The 17,127-nt window shown below is 44.5% G+C and overlaps 1 protein-coding gene across 8 annotated transcripts in view; it reads right to left on the reverse strand.

Moving 5' to 3' along the window:
* LOC146206633 (SOSS complex subunit B2-like) overlaps nucleotides 1–17,127 on the reverse strand; it is an 86,072-nt gene that overhangs the window by 12,041 nt on the left and 56,904 nt on the right. For 5 of the 8 annotated variants that reach the window (XM_084591394.1, XM_084591393.1, XM_084591386.1 and 2 more), the window contains one exon: nucleotides 10,894–11,050. In XM_084591394.1, the coding sequence (XP_084447520.1) occupies nucleotides 10,894–11,050 (157 nt within the window). Of the gene's footprint in view, nucleotides 1–1,048; nucleotides 3,303–9,125; nucleotides 11,051–17,127 lie in introns of those variants that run through there. The other 3 variants (XM_084591387.1, XM_084591388.1, XM_084591391.1) reach the window with 3 other exon arrangements.

The following is a 17,127-nucleotide window of genomic DNA, read 5'->3' on the forward strand; positions in this document are numbered from 1 at the left end:
CTACTGCACAACTTTCATCACCCTGCTTCCAGACACCCATTGCTATAACCGCTCAGAACATCCAATCGCTTAAGCCACAGCCTCCCCATAGTAGGTATCAGGAGCCGCACTTCAGCTATGAACAGTTTTTTTTCCCCGACGCGACAAGTATCTGGAATGCCCTGCCTAGCGACATAGTTCTATGCGATGATCGCAAATCATTTCGCACAAAACTCGTCATTTCCATGATGTGTAAACATTTCATCGGTGTTATCAATCATTCATTGGCTTTCATCTGTGCTCGCTGACGCACGGGCTTTTTTTTTACACGAATTACCTTGATGCTCTTTATTTACTGATCTAGTCTTTTTAATTTGTCGTGTTTGTGTTCATCGTGCCTGCCTTTATCATGTGTGTATTTACCCCAACTGTAGCCCCTCCTTATGTAATGCCCTTGGACCTTTAAGGATGATATAAATGAAATGAAATGTAGCACACTAACTTTCATGTGCGGCCGATATATACAATCCTGCATTACTCGGTCAAGGTGCTCGACGTCATGGAGGGAGTATGCGGGCTTAAGTGTTCTAAGAGGCTTTAGATAACGAGAGGTAATGGTAGTGTGGTAGTGCTGCGAGTACACAATGTGCTCAGTACCTGCCCTGGACTCGGGCTGGGAGATGCATGTTTACCAGTGGGCTCCCGGCAGTGGGATAACTGAAGCCAAATCCCGCATTAAACTAAGGCACTAAGAACAGCTACCGCTGTACCAAATGGTAAGGCACCGCAGCAGGGCCCAATTGTAGGTGCAACCTCTAGACAGTGCTTCCAAGGATGTACAAGTACCATATTCGTGAGCCAAGCTAAGCACAAATGCTTTATAAAAAGTAGAGATCCTGTTCATTTAAATTGCACAGGCCACCAGTCCTCCCTCACCATAGTGGTGGGAGGTTCGAAACTAAATGCTGAAATTGACACATGATCCTGGGCCCCAAAGAGAGAAGGAAGGCAGGAATGTTAGCCAGAAAGCTTCCCAGTTGGCTAACTTGCACTGGAAAAAAAAAAAAGGTCAAAATTGCACAAACCATGATAGGGAGGAGGAAGTTTCCTGTGTTGCCCTCAGACCAATCCTTCCCTCTACATCGCATTTTTCTTTCCAACAAACTTTTTTTTTTGCACAACCACGAGTCCCACCAAATGGCTAGGCAGAAACGCAGAGAACATCCCGGAGCTACTTCGATATGTTTTGGTGGTGGTGCCCTAACCTTTGAGAGCAGGTATCAAAGGCTTTTGCAGACTGTCGCGGAGGCTCCTTGCTATAGGGGTATCTACTACAAACGCTGCATCTCTTTCAGCCTTTTCCCTTGCATCACTTTCAATTGCCCTCTGTCCACATGAGGCAGTAGTTCAGTCGTGCATTCTCCTTTTCATTCTTCATTCAGTAGCAACAACCACCACTCACCCCACCCGACAGCGAAGTTTGGGTGTTGCACGGCACGCATGTAGTCACCTAGATGCGGGTGAAGGTGTTCCAGTGGGTGGTCATGTGGCAATCAAGCTTCACGAGTGAAACAATTTTCATCGTAAAATGGCCCGAACCCCCAGGAGGCGAAGATAACAATCACCTTGCATCCACTGCAGCATGCTGACCATTTCCTGTGGGAGCCTCATGAATGCATACAGACTGCTTCCTCACATCACAGAGGTCAGCCTTCAGTAGGCATACACGCATAAATAACATACCCAAATAGAAAACTTCTCAACGAACAGACGTTGGTAAGAAGGCTATACACAAAACATGAAAAAGAAATATGCAGCTGTAGCGATGGGTTAGCAGCCATGGACACTCAAGTCAAAGGGAGAGAGACAAGCGCATACAATCAAAAAAGAATGCTGTGCAGTAAACGAAGCTTCCACTGCAAGCTCCTTCATAGTGTGCTAATGTTCCACACGAATTGCCACAGCCACCGGTGCTTAGCACACAAAGCAAGGACTTTTGTGGTTGCCATATTTTCAGCACATGATTCACATGACAAGGAAAGAGGCTGCAAGATTAAGGTGCCCTGCTGCAAAGTGGAAGATTGTTGCTAAACCCTTGAGTGCAGTGTGCCAATTCTTTGCTACTCCCTTGCAATCAAAACAGACAAGGTCGGTTGAAACTACATTGCTGTCACCAGATTTTTGATGCATCTCCAGCATTCGCTGTCCAAGGTAGACAGGCACAGAACACTAACTTCCACTCTACAGTGTGTTTCAGGCATAATTCCTAGAGGTGCAACAAAAAACTAACCATATAGGAAACATTTAGAGGACACTGAACATCCAAGTTTAGCTACTTGGCTAAAGTACAAAATTTTTCCCCTCAAAATGGTTACTTTAAAATGCATCAGATTAGCACATATGTCCTTAACAGCATACGCTGGCATTCAAGTTACACTGATGGTACCCAATTTCAACTCGGGCAGTGGATTAAAAGCTTCTAAAAGATGGGCAATACCTAGTAACCATTTCATTTTCCACTCCATTCTGTCATTGCTTAAGTCATAAAAACAGTTTGCCCCAGTGATTTCACTCCCCACCACCCTGTTTTTCAATAGGCAACCCATCAATTCATTAAATCGTTTTGCACTCCTGAATACAAAAGAAGAGTGCCACTCCTCTACACAAAAGTGTTTCTTCTCATATTCCAATTCTTGAAAAGACCCCTGGTTCACCCATAAATGCTACAACATTTAATGTGTGTGTAATGACCAACAATCCAATACCATAAAATCAGCAGATAGGTAATGCTGCGGCTCAGACACTGCCCTATTCCATAACATGAGGCAAAGAACTACACTTAAAGAGTGCCAATTGGAAGTAAACACTAACGAAGCATTTCCCTGTCAACAAAATGAGGAGAGTTAGGGAGAAATGCGAAAGAGGATTGGACACACCCATGCAGGTAAAAAACAGTCAAGAGAATTTCAGTACAGTGCTGGTATTATAAGATGTTTCATCACTGAACTAGTTTCGCATGTCTACCTGGCACCAGCAGAAACATACAAGGCAGATTAGATAATTCAGATGAAACCTTAAGTTTCTAGTGTAAAGGTGCACTGCATCTGATAAAATAACTAAAGGCTTAATTAGCATCAGAACACCCCAGTCTCGCATACTTTCAAAGCAGAACACTGCTTCACAGGCTTTACAAGTGGTCTATTGAAAAAGGTTTTGCAAGTTGACCACACAGCTTACAAAAAGAGTTCTGTGACAGGAGATGTTTCCCTTGATGAAAAGCTGGATAGTGAAGCCTCTCGCAGCTCTGTAGCAGCTGTCAAGACCTTTTTCAGGAAAGAAGAGGGCACCATGTCAAGTAGAAGCGTAATGGCCACAACCTTTAGATAAGGAAAAAATTATTCTCGGCAGTACACGCACTGTAATCATGCAGTTTTTAGTGTAAGCTTCAGCATCGGTTCTAGTGTTTCCACCTTTAAAGGAATGCCAATGTAAAACTGACTGACCGACACAGAAAAAGGAAGTGCACTGAAATCAAAATATCCTGCACAGACAAAATGCAATATACCGTATACACGCGTGTAATGGCCGCACGCATGTAATGGCCGCACCCCGAACTTTAGAAAGAAAATTGGGAAAAAAAACTTTTAAAAAATTTCCCGAGTAAAAGCCGCACCACGAGTTTCAGGAAGTTGGGCAGTGCCGTCTACTGTGCGGTGCAAGAAATATGGAACGTTTTGTGGTTACTGCCGCCATGTGGGGCCCAAAAATCAAGTGAAAGCCAAAATGAAGCGTAAGGTTAGAAGTAGAATTGCCAATAAGAATTAAGAACAAAATATTTGAGGGAAAAAAAAAGTCGAGCATGGCAGCGGCCACCACCTCCGTTACAAAGGGGGCGCTCCTAGCTGCAGCGATGCCCGCCCGTTACAAAGGGTGAGGCCAGCAAATCCAATCCAATCCATGTCTGTTCGCTCCTCCGTTTTACAGCCATTTCCTCGATTGAATGAGCTGGTGACAGACTGGTTGAAGTGTGTTTGGGAGAAGCGCGAATCTTGCGACGCATTCTCTACTCGTCCTAGACAGCTTCAGGGGGCACCTGACAGAGAGCGTGCGGCAACAGCTCCGCGCATCTAACACGGACTTGGCCGTCATACCTGGAGGCATGACCGGCATGCTTCAGCTGCTGGACGTCTCCGTAAACCACCCTTTTAAGTGTGGATTTCGCCGTGCGTACAGTGAGTGGATGGCAACCGCCCTCCACCAGAAGACTCCAACCGGCCGACTGAAACGGGCATCGCTTGTGGCCGTTTGCCACTGGATACTCGAAGCGTGGGCCACGGTTTCGTTCGAAACTGTGGAAAAAAGTTTCAAGGCGACAGGGATATCAAAAAGGCTGGACGGTACGGAGGATGACCTCATCTGGGACAAGGACGAGCCTCAAGTCCCGATGAGTTCGGAGGAGGAGGAGGAGGACGACGAGGAGTGATGTTTTGGACACGGGATGAGCCTGAAATCCCGACGAGTTTAGCGGAGGAGGACAAGGAGTTTTTTGACAATAATAAAGGCAGGTACCACCGCAAATAATTTTTTTCACTGTCTTTTTTCTCATGTAATCGCCGCACCCCCTGATTTTCACCCAAATCTCAGAAAAAAAGTGCGGCCATTACACGCGTGTATACGGTATCTCTATATAAACACTGAAATAATCCCAAACTGCTTACTTGTCGCGAGAAGGTGGCGTGGCTGGTGCAACAGTATGGAAACATAATGCAATTCTGCAATTTTTATCGCACTCTGAACAAGCTTCTTTATGTCTAACCAAAGAACAGATGAGAATTTCAAGTAGTGGATCAAAAGTGGCAAAGAGTTTACACAGGCTTCTTTCCCCAATTCATACTTTTGAACGCAAACTGCCAAATGAACCAATGCACAATTCAAGGGTCATTAGGCTGACTGGCACACATCAGCGTGTACAACGCTAAAAGAATGCTAGTGATGAGCTTAGATAAGTTCCACCCCAGATGTTAGCGATAGCTTACAAACATAAACAGGTAGTTTGCACACATACAAAAAACTGCTGCTCGACGCCTAGCAACCACCCACCAATGAAGCAGTGATAGTACAGAGGTCCAGAAGAAAGCTGTGCGAGGGAAAATAGTATGCAAGCACATGAAGCATGCCTATGCTTAGCTCGGGCAATGCGTGTTTATCACATTATGAGCAGCAATGTCAAGCAATGAGTGCTCCCCATAGCTGCTATCAAATGATCCATCTTGAAAAACAGTGCCCAAAAAGACTGTTGTCATGCCGAATGATGCACACCGCAACAAAGGACTACCTGCTGCTACTCGTGCACAAGTGACGAGCAAAAGGAGGAGGAACTGCGTGGTAAAAATCACGGGCATAGCAAATAAACTTCTCGAATGTAAAAATATACACACAGATGAAAATGCCAAATTATGTCGAATAATAAACTCCTCGAGTCTTTAAAAAACAAAAAACAACATAGCCTTGTATTTAAGGCAGCTTTCAAATCATGTATTTCTTACCTTTCAGAAAATTTTGTGGGAGGGCTATCTGTAGCCAAGGCTTTAATTGCCAAGAAAAATTAATGAGCAGTTTATTTCGCAAAACATTCATTTTATCCATTCAGGGGGTGTAGACATTGAGATTATATAATGGCCTCTCACTGCAATGCAAATGTCTCGATAAATTTGCAGAAGTTGCAAGAAGTCAATGCCCCCAAAGGTGAAGCTGACTAGCCAGACTAGCCAGACCAAAATGACATAAGTACACAGAATATAAAATATTTCTCCTTGAATGCCCACAAGGACAAACTTACCAACATAATGACATATTGAACATACAAAAGCACGTCTCACAAAGGGTCTGAATTTTTGGTCAGCGACTGTAGTCACAAAAGACAGATAAGTGAACATAGCTGATGCAAAAAGAATAAAAGCAAAGTGAACAGTGACAAAAGTGCCAAGCACAATTAAATTCTCTAATTGTCCTTGGTGTACCAGCACCAAGGTCTGACCTGGTTTACTTGTAAGCACAGTCTACCAATAGAGAAGTGTCATGTTTGTAAACAAAGGTGGCGCTGCGAACGGCAGCGACATGGGGTGTAGGCAAAAACGCAGCGTCTACACAGCGCCAGGCGACGCTGCCTTCGAAACCAGTTTGTGCGTGTGAACATTCAGAAGTGTAAGCTTATCTTGTGCGTAGAAATGGTTTGATTTATTCTCGGAGAGTAGTTCAGCACTTTTGGAGCCGATTGCTGCTGAAATTACCCTGCGAAGAGCTGCACAGGCTTCCTTCGCCATGGCCTCAACAGCGCGCGGCTATTGTGAACGGCTGTAGTGACTGATTAAGTTAAATGAAAATGAGAAAGCGCAATGTATAAGAAAAACTAATAGTCGACACTGTTCAACTCCTGGGCCTATTGCTAGCACGTTAAAGGAGGACAACAATATAAATGACTGGAAGAGTTTTTCATATGATGACTCTGTCCGCTGCTTCAAGCACTTTCACTCTAAAGAACAGTTATTACCGCGGCAACTATAGGGAACTATAAATCGTATTTCTAGCTCACTGTACCTGCAACTTAAAGGGACACTGCAGCACGTTTTGCAAAAATTGAGCTTTCAGCAGAAATCCATAGTTTTTCATGCTGCGAAATCAAACATCAGATTGAAATTAGGCAGAAGAAAGCAGAAATAGTCTTTTTTCAGCAGAAATATGCAGCCCGCGCGATGGAGCTTACAGCGGATCGTGCAGCCACCTGTGATTGGCCAATACATCGCGTGACGACATTTTGAGGACCGGGGATGCTGCCGATGCGGCTCCTTCGCTGTGCTGTGTGCTGATCGCAGCTCTCTGCGGCTTTGTGAATGTCATTACGGCATGCCATTTCCATACGAATGACCATCGGGATTTTCACCGCATGTATCCATACCAGATGCGCCCACATATAATGCCGCACTTCCACTGTAGGGAGCGTAGATTTGGCATGAAAACTTGCTTTGGTTAGAGTAAGACATTTTGAAAGGTAGTGTGTGTCATTAGCAGAAACTACATGGCCCTCAACGAAACGCGCGCATATTCCTGGGAAGGAAGGGCAGTAGCAGACTACCTCCGTCTTGGACCTCCCACCGCGCCCAAAAGGTCATTGTTGTGAAAAATGGCCCCAAGGCTTGGTGTACCAAATCCTGCTTTGAGTGCCAGTCGTGGCACCTTGGAGAAACAAAGAATTTTATAGAAAGGGTGAAGCAGTACAGAGCTGCCACTAGACAAATGAGCAATAAGCGAAGCGCGGTTGCCGAGCTCTGCAATGCATGCGAGGCATTGACGGGGCCATTGTGCTGGAGACCAAGTCAAATGCGCGCAGAATGCTGCTTGTGTCAAAGGACATTTAGCAGACTTAGAGAACTTTTCCCTTTTATCGCACTCTCACAATACACGTTTAGTGAATTGACTGCTGACTTATGTTGAAGGCCAAGCTACAGCTCCTCCGCACCCATACCTTCATGAGAAAACCATGTTCTGAAATGTGTTTTCTTACAAGAGCCTCATCATTTTCATTTCTAACTTAATTTGCATTCCCAAACAAGACAGAACTATGTAAAATGACGAGGCAGCAACAAGTGCAAAATCACAACGCCATATATGAATTACTAAGATACTTTGTTTGGCGAGTTGGTACACATTCATTATTAATTTAAACAGCGCGAACAAGAAGACAAAGGAGAAGATAAAAGGAAACCACAGTACAAGCACTGACTCACTATGCCTAAACCTTTACTCCAAGGCCCAGATAAAAACAAATATGACAAAAACGAAACAATCGCGTGAAACAACCCCTGGGTTCACCTGCTGCGCTAAAATGTCGCTCAAAAAAGACATCTCTTTGCTTGAAAGAACAAGAGAAGTCTTGCTGACACACTTATTGTCCGTTAAAATAAAATATGATACAACTATCTCTCTCGTCATCTTTTCTTTGCGGCGATACAAAATCCTAACTTGGTCAAGCATAAGAGTACACTTCTTCATTTTTTCACATGAATGGCAATGAGAGACCAGAAATGTTTTGTCCTTGCCACTTTCCAAGTTGTTCCGGTGTTCCAGTGGTCTTTTAATACAGCGTCCTGTTTGTCCTATATAACAGGCTCCACAAGAGAGCGGAAGCCTGTACACAACACCAGTCTTGCATCCAACAAATGGGTCTCTATGTTTCACCCCACATTCTTGCTTCTTCGATTCTCTTTCCCTTTGAATAGCCGGGCAAATCCTCTTCCATCTTGAGCGGAGCTTCTCTTGCAAAGAGATGTCTTTTTTGAGTGACTTTTTGCGTAGCAGGTGAACCCAGGGGTTGTTTCAAGTGACTTTCGTTTTAGTCATATTTGTTTTTATCTGGGCCTTGGAGTAAAGGCTTAGGCATAGTTGTGAGTCAGCGCTTGTACTGTGGCTTTCTTTTATCTTGTCCTTTGTCTTCTTGTTCGCGCTGTTTAAATTAATAATGAAGCCATATATGAACAACTTCGATGATTGCTTGCTTGGACGCACTGAAGGAAACCTCGCTCTGTGCGCTCCTTACTTGAATGCGCCTATACTCAGCTGAGCGGTACATTCTTAACTTCTAATAATGCTCCCGTAAGGGTTCCACGAACATATCAGGCACATGCCTTGCTGGAAAGGTTCTCTCAAAGCTTTCATAACCTAGCTGCGACACAGCAGTGGGCTCTTCTTAATCGTCTGCTAGTTCGCAAAAATCATCAGCGCGTGCTGCTGATGAGTTGTCTATGTTTAGCACAGAAGCCGTTGCACAGAGCCGCCTGTCCCATTGAGAGATTGCACTCCATGAACGGATCGCAATCAACGCTAAATGCAACGGTTCACATACAAATGAGACCTGAAGTCAGAAAGTAATGGAACTACAAAGTACAAGCCTTACCTCCTTTTCTTCCTTTAATAACCGCGGTTCTAGGAAATGGCGACTGTCCCGACTCTTTTGTGCAAGGAAATAGAAAGAACCGCATCATGGTTCAGCCATGCCTTTTTGTCAAAGCCCTATAGAAATCACATTAGGAACAAACTGCATGTAGTCACAGTCACGAAACTGCTTTGAGTAGAATGTTTTCTTTGGCCGGCTTGAATTTATTTCTCTTCTCAGCAACGCCACATTACGCTGCGAGCTTTTAACACAATGGAAGATTACATCGTCGCGTCCACAGCTGTTCGTGCAGCCGAATACATGCAGAGCTGTGTTGTATCAGGTGCACAAAACTAAGTTGACATATTTTGTATGTCCACAATGAACGCAAGATGAGGAACAGCGTACACTGAAAGCCCCCTCCGTTGGCTCTGAATGCCTCCGGCTCCTTCGCTTAAGATCATAGGCATATGGAATATCGCATCACAACTTCTTATGACTTGATAGTATATATAAAACAAAATGTGCACAAGCTGCAGGCGTTTGTTATTGTGCTCTTCGTAGTGTAATCCGTCGCCGAAGGGTCTACTTGTCGCGCTCAACGCCGCTGCCGTTCACTCTCACCTTTATCCGACTGCAAGAAACGTGTGAAAACAGGAGCCATTTTCTTTTTTGTGCCTTGTGGCGCAACTAACCGGATCCCAGTTTGCAGGAATATTGGAATTATGCTCGAAAACACAGCAAGTGCCGCGCATCCAATGCAGACGGCTCGGGCTTTTGCCTACACCCTGAAAGTCACTGCTGTCGCCAGCGCCGCCGCATCTGGCGTCACGGACTGACGCTTGTCTTACGAGATAATCTCGGTCAGTTACTGCAGTGTGGTGACAATGATTTTTATCAAAGAGGCACTCCTCCAACTTCCCTACAAAAATGTTGAGCTTTGCTGCCCAAAATAACACGAGCAATATAAACATCTACGTAAATCATGTTACAACTTCAGGTCTACGTGTTTAAAAGTGCAAGCAAATGCGCTTCCAGAAACACTTGAGAATGTAAGAGCAAAATTTGCAGATGACAATTAACAGGGCCCTGTTTCTTAGTGCATATTCATTCTCAAAATTTTTATGCTGTTGGATAAGTGCCACCATGTGCCGAGTTAAACCAATGCACCTGTAACACTGCCAGTGCTCGTACATTTTTCCAACCTTTGACAATGCCCCTATGAAAAGAGGCTAGCCAAAGGTGGCACTTAATATCCAGCAATAGAAGATAAATGATACTGACAAAACCGACAAAAAGCAATATAAAAATGGTACTAGCAGCCAAAGGTATTTCAAGACCCCTGACAACTCTTTCTGCAAAAATTTTACTTGCTATCACAGTCCTTTCCTTCCACTACTTCAAATGCAGCTGGCTTTTGCTCAAAGTCCGCATGCAGGGTTCTCCCCATGGTGGGCAGCACTTGTTTTTCCGCACATCAGTTTGGCTGTAACAATCATTGTCCACCACTAGATTAGATTACAGCAGTGCCATCCTAGTTCAAGTTATCCAAACTTCCACAGAGGTCACACCTGGACGGACAAAGTTCCTGGTCAAAGAGCCATGAAAAGTTAAATGCATTCCTTTATTAAATTGGCCAAAGAGCCATGAAAACCTAAATGCATTACTTCATTAAATTGAATAAAGAGCCATGAAAAGCTAAATGCTTTCCTTCATTAAATTGGCCAAAGAGCCATGAAACGTTAAATGCATTCCTGCATTAAATCCCTTCCATCCCTTTTAAACAAGAATTTCTGGTGAGAACCCTGAGCAGGACAACCTGAATTATACTACTGTAATAGTTGGGCACAGCTTCAAACCCTTAGCAGGACAGGCTTAGCACATCAAAAATGCCAGCTGCAATAAACATGGAAGAAAAGGGCCTTTGTATCAGTGACAGGCAAAGCTGACCAAATCAGCATGCGGCAGCTCAAGAGGTTGGCTACCTCCGGTTAAGCCGCGGGGCCTTCGCACTGGGCGCTCCTGTGCTGATGCCAAAACCGTTGTTGTGTGTCGGTAGAGGCATGCGCAGTGAGCCGTAGGGCATACCTTGGCGACCTCCTCCTCTTGGGCCAAAGCCAACTCCCCCATGGTGACCATTTCCTGCACAAGGGGAACACTTAGCTTGTGAATTCAACTACAAGCTTTAGAATGGCAATTTATAGTCACAATTTAAGATAATTAAACAAGAAGAAGTAAAACAAGCTGCAAAATAAAATGTGCAAGAAATGATGGACAAACTATAATTCTGTGCTCATATAATTACTGTCACACGCTTTATCTACGCTTTACAAGTTTAAAGTAAACTTCCAAACATATTTTAACTCTTCCAACTCAAAATTCTTACTTCATTTCAGCAGACAACTTCTGACCAGCAGCAAATAATTTATGTCGCAGATACTGCGGGTGTTAAAGGTGCACAGAAACATTATTTTTGAGTTCATGTTTTATCTTCTGTAATGATACGCAAGACATTACTGTACATGAATCACCTCATGATATTCGCCTACAGCCGCTGAATAATTTATAACCAAATTTCTTCTCGCCAGTTTTGGTTTGGGTTTCAACAGTTGAGCGATGGCTGTGATGTCGAAGTCAAATCAGGGTCACGTGAGGGATGAATAAAACAGCGATGTAATTGTTCCTGTGTCGTTTTAATTCACCAGAGCACTAAAGCCAGCCTGTCTCAAAGACAGGAATTACAAAACATGAAGAGTCGGCAATTATATCGCTGTTTTTTCATGCCGCATGTGACCTAGACTTGATTGTGATGTCACAGCCCTCTCTTGGCTGCTAAAACTGAAACCAAAACTGGCAAGAAAAGAAAATTAAATTAAAAATTACTCGGCGGTCGTAGGCAAAAACCACGCGGTGATCCATATACAGGAATGTCTTGCGCATCATTAACAAAAAGAAAAATGCCAACAAAATTTGGTCTCTGTAGTCCTGTTTTTATGCAGCCATAATGAGCAATCCTGCAGCTTGCACAATACATTTGTAAATAATTATACCCCTTTAACCCTTTCGCTGTCACAAACGTACAGGTACGTTTTCGCACTTTCCCTTCCCAGTGTCACCGACGTACAGGTACGTTTTCTATCATGCGGTCAAAACTTTGCGCCTGAGCGCGAAGCTGTCGCACTTGGACAGTCTGCGCCATCTATATTATCTTTCTACAAGTTCGTATTTTCGCCCCGCGTTGCGTTGGTCCGTATATACTGAAGAGTATGGAGCGACCGCGCCCACCCCCGCCACCTTCTTTGCTGGGGGGCGCGGTCCCTCCGCGCGCACTACTCTATCGCGCTAAGCGATCATGCAGCGTGCGCGTTTCACGGTGCGTGCGGTTACGGGTTCAAGGGTTGTTCTGCCATCTGCAGCAGGTTTGCAGGTTTTTATTTTTGTTCTGTTGGCAAGTTTGTATCGCTGTTTTCGCTCTCTCTTGCTTGCGGCTAGCAGCAGCAAAGAAGGTTGCTTCATGTGTTATAGCCTCTTTCCACCTTCCCCCGTCACCTTGATTTCACAATGTGCCATTTCTCTCTGTTGTGCACACCACCGGATATGCGCCCTCCTTGTGCGCTGTTACTTTCGGATGGCTGCGGACTGGAACGATGGCTCTTTTCATTATAAATATGAGCAGAGCTCGAAATCAGACTCGCAAGAAGTATCGAGAAGTTTTTCGCATATAATCCTCATTTATCCAACTGATAATCGGGCTGATGATGACGATGTTAACAATACCTGCAGAACATTGAAATGCGCATATTCCGATGACTATGTTATTTGGATAGCAATCATAATCAAAAATAAATAGCTATGCTCGTTCCCTGATACACTCGTTCCCTGAAACCAAGCCAACATTGGGGGTGCGTCCCGGCCAGAAATGCCCGACAGTGAAAGGGTTAAATGAGGACCAGCGTTGTCTCAAACATTTCCTTTCCAGACCAGCTGACTTGACTAACAGGCTACTGCACAAGATATTTCTTTTTTTAAGCAGCATTACAATTCCCTTATAAAATTGATACTCTGAAGAATGCTTTGGTTCGACAACACAAAAACTTATTTCACCTTCTTTCCTCTTTCTTGGTGGCAATAAACATTTATAAAGGGATGGGGAACATGCAGCAGTGATTTCATTGCAGAGAGTCAAAGGAAAGTGTGTCAGATAAAGTGTGTCAGATCTAGCCTCACATTAAACTACTCATTTTACCATAGCTTTGTTCAACATCAGAGCATCAATCCAGATGAGCTGCAAGGTGTCAAAGCTCTATGATCCCCTTATTGAGCCCAAGAATGCTGCCAACTTGGTCATCAGAGTCTGGACTTGCATGCAGTGTTCCACACCCTGCACTTCACAGTGTAGACGAGTAAGCATGAACAGGTTTACAGGGAACAACAAATGGTGGACCAAGATCACTGCAGGGCAGATGTTTCACAAAGAGAAAATCTACCTATGTGTGTCACAGCATGCAGCTGAAGCCAGGCAACAGCAATTTGCACAATAGTGGTTACGAAGTGCCACAACTCGCAAAGTGCCAACACCAAGCCAACTAGGAGTTATAAACAGCACTGCCATGCATGAACAGCCACACCTGTCACTTAAACAATAAGATAATGGTCAGACTCGCACAAACTGCAAAGTGGTTTAGACTGCAGTCACACTGAGAAAGCTCGCAATGCTCCCATACTACAGTAATACCTCGTTACAGCGAATATGTAAAAAAACGTTAAATAGTTTGACAGAACCAAAATTCATTACAAAAATTCACTGAAGAACAAACCCAAGAGCAGTGAAGTTTAGCCAGTGAACGGAATCCTTGAATATCACGGAATTCTCAAAAAGTGATGCAGCTGCCCTTTAAGGAAGAGTTCAATACAACCAATATTCACAACATTCGTGTTCATTACAGTAAAACCTCTATAATTCGAACTCAGTTAATTAAAAGCCCCAGATAATTCAAAGGTTTTTAGCAGTCCCGTATTTTCCAATGTAAATCTGAGCGGATAGTTCGAACCAGCGGCCCGCGCCAGCCCGGTTAATTCGAAAATTTGGGGTGCTTTGCGGCCATGCTCGATTCATGTTCTGCAGCAAACCATGCAAAACGACGGCCACACGGAGCCATAAGGCAAAGCCACGTACCGATGGCGATGATTTATAGGCGTGCCCGAGCCGGAGCGCTCTACGCACAAAAATCGGACCGCAGTAACGCACGCCATGAACAGGAAAAGACGTGCTTCACTGCAATGCAGCGGGCATACCGTTTTTGTCAGGTTACCTCACCCCACTCCATTTCACGAGGTGTTTTACCCTCTTTTTACACTGCGTCAGCAGTAGCATGTGTTCCGTGCCAAGACCACTCTACAGTGAATATTTTCCACCGGTGCGATTGCGCCTCTCTGCCTGACGCAGCACGCTGTGTCCCCTGCAATGGCGGCACTACAATCCATCAACCTTGAACGCTCGGCTCGCCTTCGTAGCGTGGCAATGCCGGCACACAGGGCTGGAAAGCATGCTTGGTTATGTAGCTGTCCTTTTAACGTAATTTTGTTCTGTGCTTGCTTTGAATATATGAAACCACAGAGAATGAAAAGCCACAACACAACATAAGCACCTGTGCCCAGACCGGCCGCCTTGAAGTGAGGTTGACAACAGCGCTGCCGCTTCAGGCGACACACTGGTGACGTGCGCAGCAAGGCGCTGCCCCCTCCGCTCGCTTCACAGCTCTATTCTAGTTCACTGTAACCGCTCTACCCCCGTGCCTCCGACACTGCAAGTATGCGCTATGCAGGTCTCACCTGCGCCATTTCTTTTTGTGCGCAGCGGTTATGGGTCGACTACTGCGCCACTGTTCTTTTGGGCTGTGCAGAAGTGCTAGATTTGTGACCGTACTAGTGAACGAAATGCCGAAGTACAAGACTGCAGCAGAAGTTCTGCTTGATCAAAGAAGCAGGCAAGAATGCTTGCTCCAAGATAAAGTTGGCTAAAACGCATGGCGTGCCCTTTTCGACGTTATCTGCAATACTGAGCAACAAGTCGAATACACTAGAGGCCCACGGCAAGATACATTCTTCGAAGCGGTCATGAGTGCGGGCACCTGCATATCAAGGTGTGAAATCTGCTCTGCTTCGCTGGCTGCAGAAAGCAAACGCAGCCCACCTTCACAAAAATGGAACGATAAGCAACTTGGGCACGAAGAATTCAAGTTTAGTAACAGATTGCTTACCTGTTTTAGAGAACGCAATAATTTGAAATTTGCCAACCGTCTGTGGTGAGAGCAGCAGCGCTAACGAGAGCATTGTCGAGAATTGGAAGAAGCATGCTTTGGCGCCGCTGCTTAGCAAATACAGTGCAGATTGCGTTTACAACCTTGACGAGGCTGCACTTCTTTATAAGGATGCAACCAACAAAAACATTCGCAGCGAAGGACACCACAGTCAAGGGTAGAAAACAGGCCAAGGACAGAATTACTGTTCTGTTCGGCGCGAACATGTGCAGTAAACACAAGCTGCCGCTACTGGTTATCGGGAAGACTGGGAAACCTCGCTGCTTCAAAGGAAAATTTATCGGCCAAACCTGCTCAAGCGTGTGTTCCTTTGCTACGAAAATGGCAAGGAATACTCCATCAACCTCCTCAGAGCCATATGCCTCACGGTGTACGCTTGGAAACAAATGGTGCCCACATTGATCAGGCGGTGTTTTGAACACGCTGGTTTTTTCAGTGAAAGCAATGTTGATGCCTATGCAGACTACCCATGTACGCTTGATGAAGAACGAGCAGAGTATTGCGATTGCATCAATGCACTCTAGGCAGAAGATGGAGAGTCCAATGCAGTCGGATTCACCGAGTATCTGAATATTGAGAGTGGTAAGCAGACAGGCTATTCGGACTTGGAGAGTGATGTTTACTGCTGTTGCGAACATACGCGATGAAAGCAACGATAGTGTTGACAGCGATGAGCCTCCCCGAACACCTGCTCTCAGTGAAGTTATCCGATCGCTGAATGTTATCCACAGTTTTGTTGAGTGCCACGGTGGAAGTTTTGAAATGTTTCACCTAGTTGACCAACTCGAGAGCATGACCTTCGGAGCCACAAACTACCGGATGCGGCAAACCAGCATCTCTGATTACTGTAATTCAAAATATGCCGAATAAAAGTAGCATGTTCCTGCAACTAATTTTTTTGCCTGAGTCGTATTTCTTGGAGAGTGCGGTTAATTCGAAAACCCACTTAAGGGGGGGACGCTGGTCTTAGAGCCATTTTCCCCATTTTAAAGCCAATCCTATTGAAATTTTATGAATTTGTTTTTATGCAGATTTCAAATATGCAACCTTTACCCCTCTAAGTCAGTTAGGTCCATATCTAGACAGTATTATACCTCTGTCACACGAGCAGATTTAATGTCATTCGATGCATCAAATGTCATTCGGTTTCTTTTGGTGCTACACAGTAAAATAAAATGTCATTCGCAAATGGTGGCAATTACGATCAGCTATAAAAAAATACTGCACTTAAGGAACATCAGTGCGCACAAAAGGCGTTTGAAATCACTGTGTAACATTTTAAAGCTGATCATAACATTTCTGTGTGATAATTCAAGCGAAAAACATTACTTTTGGCTGTGCTGTAGTACTTTAGCCATAAAAATCCAAGCCAAGTATAGTCACCCACAAATTCGTTAATTGTAAATAAACAATATGGCTGAACACAGCGGAGCGCAGATACACAGTGCGGAGATGCACGGAGACCGGTAGAGCATGTAATTGACGTCCAAACTGTGAGAAGCTCAGTCACAACTTTAAATAGTTCAGAGATAAATACGGGGAGATGCGGCCACCAAGGAACAAAGAGCCCAAAATGATTGTGAGTCGCAGCGGTCGCAGCCAATACTGGACCACTACTGTGCCAGAGAGTAATGCCGTTTAGTGAGAGCCTGCAGTGCGAATAATTTTGCACCTAAACTAACAGGTTTTAAAACAAAACTCTAGAAATATAATTTTTTAGTTTCACTGTGCACAGAATATGTTGTTGCGTTGCTTGTTTCTGCTGCGTATCTGGTGTCAAGAATACACATTCGGTTTGCAATCGAATGCGAATGAGTTCCCCAAACTCATTCGATGAAGAATGTCATTCGAACCTAATGACAAAGTTTTCTCGTGTAGCAGGGGAATAATGACATAGCA

Source organism: Amblyomma maculatum, chromosome 1, assembly GCF_055883805.1.
Source record: "Amblyomma maculatum isolate TAMU_Amacu chromosome 1, ASM5588380v1, whole genome shotgun sequence".
Lineage (NCBI taxonomy): Eukaryota > Metazoa > Arthropoda > Arachnida > Ixodida > Ixodidae > Amblyomma > Amblyomma maculatum.